Source organism: Protopterus annectens, chromosome 4.part0, assembly GCF_019279795.1.
Source record: "Protopterus annectens isolate FY-2018-M chromosome 4.part0, PAN1.0, whole genome shotgun sequence".
Classification (NCBI taxonomy): Eukaryota; Metazoa; Chordata; order Ceratodontiformes; family Protopteridae; genus Protopterus; species Protopterus annectens.
In genome coordinates, this window is record NC_056733.1 from 587,045,860 (window position 1) to 587,060,867 (window position 15,008).

The 15,008-nt window shown below is 40.3% G+C and overlaps 1 protein-coding gene across 2 annotated transcripts in view; it reads right to left on the reverse strand.

Annotated features, from left to right (window-relative positions):
• Positions 1–15,008, reverse strand: part of USP30 (ubiquitin specific peptidase 30) — an 811,144-nt gene that overhangs the window by 234,191 nt on the left and 561,945 nt on the right. For both annotated transcript variants that reach the window (XM_044068521.1, XM_044068522.1), the window contains exon 10: positions 1,811–1,885. In XM_044068521.1, the coding sequence (XP_043924456.1) occupies positions 1,811–1,885 (75 nt within the window). The remainder of the gene's footprint in view (positions 1–1,810; positions 1,886–15,008) is intronic.

Below are 15,008 nucleotides of genomic sequence, written 5' to 3' on the forward strand. Positions count from 1 at the left end.
TCTTCAGCAGCACTAATAATGCTCTTTGGAAGTTTGTCTGATGCCTGCTGTCCTAAATGCAACCATTTGGTATAAGGATGTCATTTTAATGTATTTTGTGCACTGGTGAGATTAAAACTGGGAAGTTTAAAAGGAAGCTTCTGGATACATTAGTTAATGCTGAATTAAATGTTTGAAAACAGCAAGTACCCTGAAGACTGCTTACATTTATTGGGAAGTTAAAAAGGAAGTTTTTGGCTATATTTTTTCATGCAGATTTTTGTTTGATAACATCATTTTTAGATTATCATGGGAATGGACTCTCTTTGCATTATGCTGCATTACAACGGACTTTAGGATATTTATACTAGTGCTGGATACATCTTTTTATTGGTGGTGTTGCACTTTGAATCCTTGCACAGTAGTAGGTACGTGCACCACTTATGAGTTGTGTTTTACTTTCATATATATATATATATATATATATATATATATATATATACACACACACACACACACACACACACACACACACACACACACACACACACAGAAAAAATACATTAATGGTGCATTAAACTTCAAGTTCACAGTGCAACTTAAGGGGAAGTGAGGGATGGTTCCTTCTACTTACATTGCTGATGAATGGTGCTGACAATATTTTGCTGAAATTGGATGACAGTGGGGTAAGGGAATCTGACATTTTCCGTAATGCTGCATGGCCTCAGAGTATGTATGTATTATGTATGCATGTGTGTCACCTCTCAACTGTCCAGATTTTCATAGAATATCCAGATTTTTGGCTCATATTTTTGGTCTGTTCCGCATAAAATGTACGGTTTTCTGTCAAATCACAGGATGAGGATTGAAGTAATTAAATAATGACATACATTCAAATTTCAGACTTCAAATCCTTTGGAAAATTTATGTTAAAATAAACCCTGCTACTCTAGCAACTTTTTAAGTTTATAAGAGCAATATTTAAAATATGTCCCTATTTCTAGGCCGTTGTCACTCTCATTTTGTGGGCTTTGTCCAGATTTATATATTTATATATACATAATATGTGTGTGTGTGTCTGTATGTGTATAGATATATATATATATATATATATATATATATATATATATATATATATATATATATATATATATATATATATATATATATATATATACATATATATATACACACACACACACACACACACACACACACACGTGTGTGTGTATGCACATATATGTATGACTGTGTATATACATAAGACACTAAGACACACACATCTATCCATCCACACTGATACTAGATTGTGCAGTGGAGAAAAAGACAATATCTCTTACCCTGTCACCTGATCTCAGCAAAACACTGTCAGCATCATTCAGCAGTAATGCAAGCAAAAGGAAAGATGCCTATATTCCCTTTCACTTATTCTGTGAACTTCAAACAGGATACACCATCAGTGTAATTTTTGCAATAAACTACATACTGATGGCTCTCACTCTGACAAAGTGCAGAACTCCCTAATATACATATGCGCGTGCGTGTGTGTGTGTGCAATACATTATTTTTTATTTGTTTATTTTTTTTACAAGAGGTAGGCACAAATTAAGCCTAAGTGACAACTATTTATAAATAAATCAAATAAGATGAATTTAAAAAAGAAGTTTCTATGTGATAGCTTTCTGTAAGGTTGTTGATTGCTACAGAGCCATAAATGATGAAATCTTGCAATCACATGGCAACCTGCACAAGCATAAAAACCTTTAGTAATAACTCTCTGTATTATTTCCATTGTAATAAGATAAAAAATACCTGGTATATCAATACCTACCTTTCCTAGCTTCAATTGCTTAATAAATGTTGCTCTTCTTTTTTCTGTAATCTGTTCATGTAATTTTTCTTCTTCCTAATTTTAAAATGAGAAATATGAAAATAAGGACTGAATTAACTCTGCTGCATATGAAAATAACATTGTGAATAAAAAATAGGGTACTTTTAATTTTCTGAGAAACTGAACATATTGACATTTCCAATTGTACTGATCTTAAAAGTGTACCGTAACCATTTCTTAGCAGCTGCTGTTCTCCTTTTGTTAATACCTTCTTCTCTGTTACTAAAGCTCCTACCTGTTCTTCAGCCAGCTAGTGCCTTGCAATCACCATTCAAGTACTCAGTGTCACATCAGAAATTAGTACAGAAATAGCAGAGAACAAATACAGTGGTGGTAAGAGACTCATAATTTTGCGCAATGACTCAAATTCTACAACGTTTTAAAATGTTTGATTTTGCTGAGAAAAGTGCAGTTGCATAAGTCCTACTTACCCGAAACAGTAGATGTTTGAAATTCCCACTGAATCAGGGGTAGTTTGGGTTATCTGCCAAGGTAACTCAGTACTGGCCAACTTTCAAAAGCACAGACTCTCCTCCCTCTCTCTTTCTGTGACAACTGATTGGTTGAGTATATTCTGAGAAGAAAGCCTTCAGCTTGTCATAGCATGTGAGTATTCAAGTTTTTTTTGCATCCACAAAGAAGGAGAGGAAAGTACCTGAAGCTAGGATTAACTAGAACGAGTAAATTGTAGCCAATCACAATACCACATAAAAACAAATCCAATAGCAACCAATCAAAGAGGGTGAAACCAGCCCCAACTATGCACAATCTGGGGGACTGAGGCAGTGAGGAATTTGAACATCTACTGTTATAGGTAAGCAGGACTTGTACATCTCTTCTCTGTTCATCATTCTCACTGCCTCAGTAGCTTTTAGCGACATTCCCAAAGCTTAGCCTACCTGGGAGGAGGAAGACTAAGGATTCAGGAGCCCCTGGAGAAGGTTCCTTGCAAAGCCTGCTCTGGACCTTGAAAAGGAATCCAATTCTTAGTGCTTTGTGAAGGTATGAACAGAGGACCAGTTTGCTGCCTCTAGAATGCTTCTAGAGTCCACCACTTTCCAATATGCCATCAAAGAGGATAATCCCCTGGGATAAACACAGTAAAAAGGATGGGTCTCCTGCCAGAAGACAAACTTTTGACTTATCAGAGCATGTTCTTGTAATTCTGTCTTTTAGACACAGTCTCAGCAACAGAGTTCCTCAAAATTCTATGCCTCATGGCATCACTGATCCTTATGATACCACTATGCAGACTACACATGAGAAAAATTCAATGATACTTGAAAAACTGTTAGACTCAGCACCTACAGAGCTTTAAAATCAATCTGATGCAAAACAGACAAGTCCATCCAAGACAGCCCACAGTGTCTAACAGCACACATATCCACACCACTTCTGATAGAAATACTGTAAGTTTCCTCAAAAACACAAAAACAAGCATTTATCAAAGACAGAAGCCATATAAATACTGCTAAAAGCAGAAATTTCCAAAGGAAATACTGTAAATTTCAACAGAAATAAAATACTAAAATAAATATATTTTTAAGTAAACAAACATAGAAAGAGAATAATACATCTAATAATAAAATGAAGGGAAGGGGTCCCTAAATGAGGCTTATCTGAGCAGTAAGCTGGAAAAACTGTAGTGTATCCTTTTTGAAAGGTCAGAGGACTTTCTTCACTGGAAAGCAGAAAAAGACTGAACGCTCACTTCCTGTGACGAGCTGAAGGCTTCCCTCTCAGAATATGCTCAGTTAATCAGCTGTGACAGAAAGAAAGAGGGAGGGGGAGTCTGGGCTTTTGTTCAGTGCTGGATTACTTTGGCAGATAACCCAAAATACCACTGAGGCTGTGGGAATGATGAACATAATTTTTTTTTCCAAATGCCCCTTCTCATGTCTCCTCGTATTTCCTTTCTCAAGGCACTAGGGTCTCTCAACTAGCTATCAGTAATTTTTTTACTTATTTTTTTGTCCCAGTGCCTGAAGACCAGCAAGTCTTGTATACACACACACAGACACACACACACACACACACACACACACACACACACACACACACACACACACACACACACACACACACACACACACACACATTCATTCATCCCCTTTACTCAACAATTTAATCTAGTATCAGGGTGAGAGCTGGGGGGGTGCATCATTCAGGCAGCCAAGAGAGTGCTTTAGGCCCTTGCCGACTTCTCAGAAATATAGACATATGTTATGGCTTACTCCCAGAGATAGGTGAGCAGCATGAATACAGAGTATCACAATACCTACTACACACACAGGTACATGCTACACCCTACACCTATTATGAACGCTACCACTCATCACTGACTTGGTGAGCCTAATGCCTGCCCCCAGGACATGTAACTGCATCCCAACCTCTCCTCTGCTGGGGCCTATGTAGTATGCAGCCAGCTCTGCCTCACCTTTCTCAGAACGGGCATCATCAAGCACCCAAGCTGCTAACTGAATTTGGGTCACCTGCGTTGTAGTCAGGACTTCATCCTTCTACACCACCAGTACTAGCAGCTAGCTAACCATTCTGTCTCTGCATAGGTTATATGACAATGTCACAAATCATTTACATTAGGAAGTTTTGTGGTCTGAACTCCTGTGGCAGGACAGGATAGCTGGTTGAAGGCTTATTGTGCCTGTTATTCCATGTGTCTTTAATCTGGTTTAAGCACTTGGGTTCCAAACCAGTTCCCTTTACATTATGAACATCTGTGGTCTAAACTCTTGTGGCAGGAGAGGATAGCCTACATCCTTCTAAGCTGGAAATTGCTGGTTGAAGGTCTATTGTGTCTGTTATTCCAAAGTGTCTTTGTTCTGACTAAAGCACTTGGGCTCCAAAACTAGTTGCTTTACATTAGGAGGGTTTGTGGTATAGACTCTTGTGGTGGGACAGCATGGCCTACACCCTTCTAAGCTGGGAATTGCTGGAGAATTGCTACTTTATTTAAACTGCTTTTTGCTGTTGTGACTGTGATTTTATGCACTTTGAATTTCTAGTACGTCTGCATTTTACAGCATAGTCCAGATTCATATTGCTGAATTTAGACTGTTTGTTATCACTTGAGAATTAAAACCAGCTCTTCACTGACATAGTGAAAGATCTGAGGTACCTGTTGCTTCCAACTAACTATATGTAGCTGTTTTTGTTCTTATATTGCACTTTAAATTTGTATTTGCATTCCTACTCTTTGTTTGAATTGTCTGAACTGTTTTTTGCCACATTTTACTGTATACTGTACTAGTTCAGCTGTAGCATAGCCCAGGTCCAGGTTTGCTGTTTCTGGGTCAGTTCTGTAACTTCTGAGCATTAAATTCAAACCATCCTTGTTGGTGAGGGCCCTTCTGCACCATTGTGGGAGGAGAGTGCTATCTGGGTTCCATCTAATCAGGGGTGATTAGACTAGAGCTCAGAGAGAGCATCCTTATTGGCCAGTTTGAGTTAAAAGCGTTATTTCTTGTTTTACCTAAGCCCTGTATTTGCGTTTGTTTGAGCATAGTGCACCATCGTGCACTGATGCTTAGTGGTGATTACAGTTGGTGGTTATAGATGCAAACGTTTTGCTTGTTAAATTTTCCTTGAGCACTTTGCTTGTGATCCTCCAGAGGTTTTTTGCGGCCCTGCTCTACTGTCAGGTGGAACACTAAACCTAGCCGTATAGGTGCCAACACACCTCTCACCCGCTAGCCATTCCTAAGTGTGATCTCTTTACCTAAACGTATAAATTTACCTAACACTATGGACAGACAATATGCCACAGTTTATCCAGCAAGTTTGGTCGACATGGGCATCCCGAGGCAGTGTGGCAAATGCCTCATGTTCACCGACAACCTTCTACACCTAGTCAACACAAATTCAACATGTGAGAGATGCAACTATATTAAGAACTTTGAATCCATGCTCTCTCACACACCAGTCAGTACATATCACAATGACCAGGTTGTCAGCATGCACACACCACCTCCTACTCCACCCAAAAATATATCAAACATACCAACATATGCGGAGGTCCTCACCAGAAACATACCTAAACAACAGTGACCGCCCAAACACAAGCATGCTACACATAGTACTTCCTCTGCAGAACACAATACGCATAATAGCTCATGCACCACTGTCTCACCTGTCAAGCCCTTAAGGCAAAACACAAAACCAAACATATTAGTCGTAGGTGATTCCATCGTGAGACACACAGATGTCCCTCTCACTAGGCTCGATAAGGAAAAGGTCACAGTCTGTCAGGTGCTAGGATCTGCCATATCACTCATGCACTCAAGTCTCACAACAACAGGTACTGTTATGATGCTGTCATAGTCCATGTTGGTGTGAATGAGTTCAGACATACCTCTCTGGACTACATGAAAAGAGGCACGACTGAGCTCTTGGATTATGTGTCTCAGGGTAGGAATGTCCCTAGCCTTAAGCAGCATTTTACCTTCGTCTAGCATGAAGCCTCACTACAAAGAGAAAATGACTGATTTCAATAACCGGCTTAGTTTCTGGTGTCATTCTAAGGGGATACAATATCTGTCAGCCTGGGATGACATCATCAACAGAGCTCGATGCTTTGCCAGACATGGTCTTCATCTGTCACAGCTAGGATTTCAGCTACTGGCTAAGGCTCTTACCATCCCCATAGTGCTTTTTTAGGCAGTGTCTCAAGGAAAAAATTCCTGACGTAAAAACTCATTCTAAAAAAATGTCAGACTTATGCTGCTAAACACTAGGAGTTTTAACATGAAACTGCACTCACTGGAAGCAGTCCTCACTTTGGAATCACAGACATTTGTACAGTTAGAGAGACCCGATTCAAGGCTGTGGAGAGCACCCCAGCCATACTGGGTTACACCTCCTTCCAAACATTCAGACCACAAATTGAAAGCATGAAAACTAAAGGAGGTGGTGTGTCAATATTCATTAAAGATAAATAAACCTCCTGATTGGTTAAATAGTATGATTCCCTGGAGGTACTTCAGGTGCAATTAACTGTTGGTAGGACACCTATTCAAATCATTGCCAGGTACAGGACCCCTTCCATGAATCAGGACACCCACTCTACTTATTTAGATCTACTTAAGTCTATCAAAATACATCCGAACACCATGTTTTTTGGTGACTTTAACTACCTATCCATTGACTGAGTAAATTATTTCTGCTCAAACTCACTTGCACAAGTTCCTTGACTTTGTTAATTCCAATGACCTGGACCAGCTGGTTGACACCCCCACAAGGAGTGCCAACATCCTGGGTCTGGTGCTTAGCAATATGTGGGACCACTGTGAAATCTTCCCTGGTGAGATCTGACAACAAATCAGTCTCACTCGAACTATCACACCTGACCCCCCCCCCCAGCAGCAACTAAACTAAAAACCTTCTGCAAAGCAGATTATAGCCTCTTACTGGATGGTATAAATAGCTTCACTGCACCCCCTCCCCCAGATGGAACTGGCAACTATGCAGAGTTCTACACCAATGCTTTATTCAAACACCTGTATAACTGCATTGACTCGGCTGTACCTGATAGGACTAAAACAAACTCCTCAACAGAAAACCTGCCTTGTGGACAACTACCATTAACAGGCTTTATAATAAGGGGAAGAACTTGCTGTCCAAGAGTAAGGAGGAGTGAGCCCTAAATTAGAAATACTGCCCCCTCAGCTTAAACAGATAAATAAGACTTTTTGTGAAGTCCTCTAAAACAAACTACAAATCCAAACTAGCTTTCTCAACTAAGGACAACCATAAGGTGTTCTTTAGTTATATCCGTAACCTAAAAGGAAAGGCCCAGATTTGTGACGAACTTGTAGTTAATGATACCATATATACTGAGCATATGGACATAGCTAATCTGTTGGCTGACAGATTGTGTGAAAACTTCACTCCCCTGTCCCCACTACACGTACCCCATGACATCCCTATCACCTTGTCCCCTACCTTGTATCTCTAAAGAGCCAAAAACACAGCATCTATGGAACGTGATAGCATCCCAGGCTGCATCCTACAGGGGCTCCAACAAGAATTAGCAACACCATTGGGTACTCTTTTCAATCATAGTCTAAGCACAGGCTTTGTCCCAACTGAATGGAAAATGGCCACTGTTATTCCCTTGCACAAAGGTGGTGATTCCACTGACCCTGGGAACTATAGACCTATTAAGCCTGACAAGCCTTATCTGTAAGGCCATGGAGTGAATCACCATGGACCTTATCAACAAAGATAAAGGTAATCTCCAAACATTTGACCCTACTCAGTTTGGATTTGTCAAAGGGAGATCATGCCTTTTAAAACTGGTGGACTTCTTCGAGACAGTCACCAAGGCACTGGATGATGAGAAATCTGTGCATATAGCCTACCTAGACTTAGTCATGGCTTCTGACACTATCCCCCACTCAGGCATCATTGACAAACTCACCCAGCTAGGTTATGAACCCTTATATCTTTAGATGGGTCACTAACTGGCTCACTGATAGAACGCATATAGTCAAAAAAGAGGAATCCATCTCCAACAGCAGACCTGTAACCAGTGTTTTCCACAGGGATCAGTCCTGGGCCTTCTACTATTTGGAATATATTTCTCTGAAGTACAAGCAAAAACTAATGGTCTGTGGCTTTCAAAGTTTACTGATGACTGCAAACTGGGAGCTGTCATAGAATCTCCAAATGATGTCAACATCCTACAAGAGGGTCTTACACAAATGATTGGTGCCAAAGTCATGGCCTTAAACTCAATGCAAAAAAAAAAGTATCATCCCTTTCGGTAACAGCAATGTTCCTGCTAACAACCACATCAGTAACACCACCCCAACTACGCACTCAGTGGTGAGAGAGTTCAGCACACAGGTTGACAGCAATCTTACCTTTGATCGCCATGTCTCCACAGTGGTAAGAAGGCCATTCTACACTGCTCATCTCATAAGTAAGGGCATTGCCTCCAGAAAAAAATAAATTATAACCTTCCTGTACTCTTCCCTCATCAGACCAATAATTAAGTACAATGCCCCTTTTGGTATGTACCTTTCCAAGCACCTGCAGCAATTCCAGAAATCACAAATGCTCCCCATGGAAAATTCAAGGTATTCAGCATCTGTCCTCTATGGATTGTTTGAAATCACTGTCACTTTATTCTGCTTCATACACACTACTCAGAGGCAATCTCCGCTTTGCATATAAGGCAATCTCTGACCCTATCCGCAAGATAATCGGTGCAAGGATTACTCACCCTAAAGACCTTAACCTGGTATGTGACAATAATATAACCTGCTGGAGGACCAGATTTGTCTTCCAGAGGTTACCACACCTTTGTAACAGACTCCCACTTCATGTCAAACAGAGCACCTCATTGGCCATCTTCAAACTCAGTCTAGATGATTGGATGGGTAACTGTAAATTCACACCGGGGGTTCCACTATTGCCCTCTTGGACACAGGCATTAGGTGCTGACCTTGGAATTAAGGGTAGAACTTGGCTAGGCTTGTAAGGACCCTAGAGACATTAGCCTAGTAACTTCCTATGATCCTACGATCCTATATGCCTGCAGTATTAATCTATAGCTATTATTTGTTGATGTGTTTATTCTATAGAATAAACTCACAAATCCCTAACAAAAAATTGCACGAGTAAAAATATGGATCTGGAGCTGTATCTATCTTGTAGTATTAAAAAAGTACAAAACAGAGGAGCATTTTGCAAATGAACAAATATTCCCTAAAGGTAAAGGGGAAGAAGCAAACAGATATGACATAAGATGGTGCAACTGGCCAGTCACTTGTGACAATCTATTTTAACATTTGCTACCTTTACTAAAGGGCACAAAAATCACGGAAGTCTTTCCCCTCTAAAAGCCTTGGCAAAAGGCATAACTGCTCATGGATGACAACTGAAATACAAGAGCTCTTTTCCCTTGATGATCTTCTCTGAATAGCAGCAGTAGTAGTAGTAGTAATAATAATAATAATAATAATAATAAAACACAAGCAGTTAAACGACTGACTCATAAGATACTTAGGGAGTTTGAAGCTGTAACAACAAAGTCCTTATTTCTCAAAAAATGTACAGGGTTCTGCTGTCTTGCTGCAAAGAAATTTGAATTTCATTAGATTGTCCTAGCTGAGCTTATTATAATTAGGAAAAGAATGATCCAGGAAACATAGTTCAGATCTGCAGATACCTTCACTTTAAATGGTGCAAGAGTTAGCTTCTTTATAATGAAATTCAAATTCCATAAAGCCTTTAGATTTTTATCAGAAGATGAGGGAAGGAATGCATCCCTCATAAAATTCTGAGCAACTTCTGCCAGATTAGAGGAGTATGAGCTGCTAATTTATTTTGTTAGTTACTCTCTGTTAACTGGGTTAGTCCTACTATGCCAGTGGTTTCTTTTCAGCGGAGACCCAAGGTGGTGTCCGTATTGACTAGGAGAAATTTGGCAAGAGCACTGGGAAACTTACCCTACTCATCATTACTGCAAGTTGGACCCATTTTGCAGGAGCACTTTCTGTTTCTGTTCCACGTGCAGAGATGGCCTGGAGAAAGAGCAAGGCAGGCAGAGAAAGAAAAGATGATGCAGTGGTGAGAGAAATGGAGAAGAAAGCAAATATTGAGACTAGAGAATACATGCAGGATTCTGTGGAAATGTTTCAAATAAATCTGTCTGATGGAGATGAGTCAGCAAATGATGGATGTACAATTACAATCCTCCAGCTAGGAGGGTTGCGAGATGAGGTGGTGCACTGTGAGACAGAAAATGAAAAAGATGTTTCCTGGGGGGGGGGGGGGGGACATTATGGAGAAAACACAAAAGGAAGATGCAGAGATAACTCTCAAGACTCGTGTTGAGAAGGAAAAGAAAACATATGAAGAGAAAGTAAAAGAAGGCAAAAGTACAGTAGCAGAATAACAGGCAGATGAAAATGAAAAACAGAAGTATGTGGTAAGGATTCCAAGTAAAGAAGACAAAGAAATGGACAGGTTTGAAATGTGGTACAATTTAAATCTGCCAATTCATTACACTCCCAAAAAATATGTTCTCTGTTACCACTTTCTTCCCCATCACAAGTCCAACGTTTATTTACCTGAGGAAGAATTCTTTGGAGTCTACTTGGGGTATAAAAATTGCCAAGTAAGATCTTTCAAGCAAAGATCCTAAAACTTATATTCTTTGTTGCATATTTGGAAGACATACATATACCTCCCCCAAAAATACTCAAGTAAGCACTTTCAAGCAAAGATCCTAAAACGTGTAGACTTTGTTTCATATTTGGGAGACATACATATACCTCCCCCATTGTAACTTTGTGAATTGCTTGTCCAATCTCTCTTCTTATAGTTATCAGCAATAATTTATATGCTCTACTAATATCCCTTTTTTAACAGAAGCTTCTGTTCCAGATTCTACTAAAAACTCTACCAGTGCTGGTCTTTCACTTAGGATCCCTCAATTTCGTTCTCTTTACCTATACTCGATAACTTCAATACTTGAAAGGGAAGGCAATATCTAGATGTTAGTTCAAATACATTTTTGACCTCTTCCCATTCTATTGTCTTTCCCTCTCTAATTATTTGCTTCCAATACTTTGGTTTCTTTACCAGCTTTCTACAATAAATTCCAGCCTCCTCTTGCCTTTTGTCAGGATCCCTAATTGCAGTCATCCTTATTAGCAGACTCTTTTTTTTCCTCTATTCCCGTATTGGATTAGTTCTTAGAATATTTCTGCTACTTATAATATTTTGTACGGTTATTGTTATTCTCCTTAAGGATAAGCATCCAAAATCCCAGTCTCTGCTTGTTTCTACATCATCCCTTTCCACTTTTAGTTATAGATTTCTGCTTGTGCTATCTCTAGGAGCCTTTTTTTAAACACTGTTATTGAATTATCACTTGTGATATAGACAAATTTACATTTAAATATTTATTTATTTTACATTTGTTTACTGGGAAGGTCCGAATGGACATAGCTGTCCATTTTCAGCGAAGACCCAGAGAGAAAAACTCCAAAACATATGGTAAGATACAATACATTAGATGATTACATAGGCAAAGTGGTTTAGACATATAATTAGAAAATATAATAGCTTAGGTAACAAAATATAAGAACCGTAAGATATAACAATTTCATAAACATACAGTTCATTTAGTAGAGGTAATAAAGAAATTGTAATGAAGAAAAAAAAAAGAAAAATACTAAACACATCTATGAGGAGGTATTAACATGTTCACATATGGATCAATCACATAAGAAGGCAAAACTCTTCTGCTTAATGTAGGGGAGAAATAGTAACATAGGATAGGTGACAGGACAGAGGTGGATGTGGCTGAGAGTAAGTATCTGAAGTGAGGATTTATATAATTAATCTGTTGGAGTTTTAAAGAAGATGTTAGTTAATGGATAAGGGAGAGACATTAGAATAGGTCAGCCAGGTGCCAGGCAGTAGCATGTCCAAGAGTTATTTAGGTAGAATATAAGCTGATTTTTGAAGGTGGTTTTGTTAGACTGAACCCTAATTTCAAGTGGTAGGGAGTTCTAAGTCTTAGCAATGTTACTAGAATAAAGAGAATCACCAGAGGTGTAATGGCGTTTGGAGACTGCAATTAGAGCCTTGTTAGTGGATCATAGTTCTTGGTAATTGGAACAGAGGATGAACAGGTCCTTTAAGGTTGGAGTTTTACTGGGAGGGTACAGTATTTGGTGAGCCAGAATAAGTTGCTTTAAGACTAAGGTCTTCATAGGATCACTGGATCATAGCAGGTTACTAGGCTATTGGCCCTGAGGCCCTTATAAGCCTAGCCAAGAGTTATGCCCATGTTTAGACAAGTCAGCACCTAGAGCTCTTGTCCAGCAGGGACACAGGTGTAATCCCAGGAGTGTATTTTCTGCATCCCATTCAATTATCCAGGTTGCACTTAAAAAGGGATAATCGAGGTACTCTGCTTGATGTGGAGAGGGAGTATATTCCACAGATGGGGGAGTTTCTGGGACACAAATCTGTCCCATCAAGTCCTATTGATATCACAGACTAGGTTAAGGTCACACATACAGGTTGCTCAAATGGAGCTTGACTTGCAGATATGCAGCAGTCCCATCAAGTCGGGGTCTGAGATTGCTTTGTATGCCAGACAGAGGTCACCTCTGAGAAGTCTGTATGAAACTGAGTAGAGGGACAGGGATTTTAGCCTATCTGTATAGGGTAGGTGTTTGAGGCCCTGGATTCTCCTGGTAAGGAACCTCTGTGTTCTCTCCAGCTGCTGCATGTGTTTTGCGAGGTACATGCTGAAGGGGGCATTGTACTCAATAATTGGCCTTATAAGGGAAGAATACAGGGATCTTATGAGCTTTATGTCCATGGATGAGATACCCTTGCTTATGAGCTGGGCCATGTAGAAAGCTTTCCGTACAATGGAAGCAACATGGTGGTCAAAAGTCAGGTTGCTATCAACCTGGGTGCCCAAATCCCACACTACTGATTGTGTACTTAGGATGTTATTAATGTGATATGTGGGGACATCACTCTCCCCAAATGGGATGATGATGCATTTTTTGGCATTCAGCTTGAGGCCATGTTTCTGTCACCAGTGATTTGTTTAGGTGAGAACCTCTTGGAGGACGTCCACATCACTTGGGGAATTGATGACTGCACTCAGCTTGCAGTCATCTGCAAACTTGGTCAGCCATAGCCCACTGGTTTTGGCCTGCACCTCAGGGAAGTATATCCTGAATAACAGAGGCCCCAAGACCAATCGCTGGGGTACACTGCTCATTACAGGTCTACTGCTTGAAGTGGCTTCCCCTATTTTAATTAGGTGGGTTCTTATCAGTGAGCTAGTTTGCTACCCATCTGGTAACATATGGATTGATGCCTTGTTGAGAAAGTTTATCTACTATGCCTGAGTGGGGAATAGTGTCGAAGACTATGGCCAAGTCAAGGTAGGCGGTGTGCACTGTCTTCCCCTTGTCCATGGCTTTGGTGAATGTCTCAAAGAAGTCAACCAGATTTCACAGACATGACCTCCCCTTGACAAAGCTAAACTGTGTGGGGTCGAGTATTTGGAGGTTGCCAATGTCCCTGTTAATGAGGTACATGAAAATCTGTTCCATGACCTTGCAGATCAGGCTAGTTAGGCTGATGGGTCTATAATTTCTTGGATCGGTGGATGCTCCACCTTTGTGTAAAGGGATGACAGCGGCTGTCCTCCACTCGGCTGGGACAAAGACAGTACCTCAGGCTTTGGTTGAACAGGGTGCCTAATGGTGCTGCTAGTTCATGCCTGAGTTCATGTAGGATGCAGCCTGGGATGTTATCGGGTCCCATGGAGGCTGTATTTTTTGCCTTTGAGAGGGCAGTGATAACCTGTTCCTTAGAGATAAGGGGTGGGTGCAGGTACTGGGGATGTCTTGATTTACTAATGGGGGGGCACAGGGGAGAAGTTTTCGCTGAATCTGTCAGCCAGTAGACTGGCTATATCTACAGCATTTGTGTATGTGGTGTCTATGACCACCAGTCATGAACATTTGTGTGTGCTTCCTTTGAGATTGTGGACATATGTGAAGAAGGCTTTAAGATTGTCTCTAGTAGATGTAGCCAATTTGGACTCGAAGGTGGTTTTAGAGGATTTCACTAGTCCTCTTATTTGCTTGTTCAGGCTAGGAAGAGATTGCTTCCAACTGGGCACCTGCTCCTACTTGGTTCTGGACAGCAATTTTTTCCTTTTGTTATATAGTTTATTTATTGCAGATGTCCACCAGACAGGGTGATTTTGTCCTGTCGGGTATTCCTGATTCCATGCATCTATATAAATGCATGTATTGTACTTTAGTGTAGATTTGGACATTGGTGCCAGTTCCTGCAGTGGGGGAGGTGGCTGTGAAGCTGTTTACACCATCCCTCAGGAGGCTCTAATCAGCTTTGGAGAAGTTTTTTGTTTGACCTTAGGTAGAGGGGGGGTCAGTGGAGATGTTGACTTCAAAAGTGACCGCTTTATGGTCGGATCTTACCATGATACCATAGGGGTGTTGCAGTAGTTACTCATGTTGGTTAATACCAAGCCCAAGATATTATCATCTCTTGTTGGGGAATCAACTAGCTGTTCCAAAGCATTAGCATTGATAAAATTGAGGAA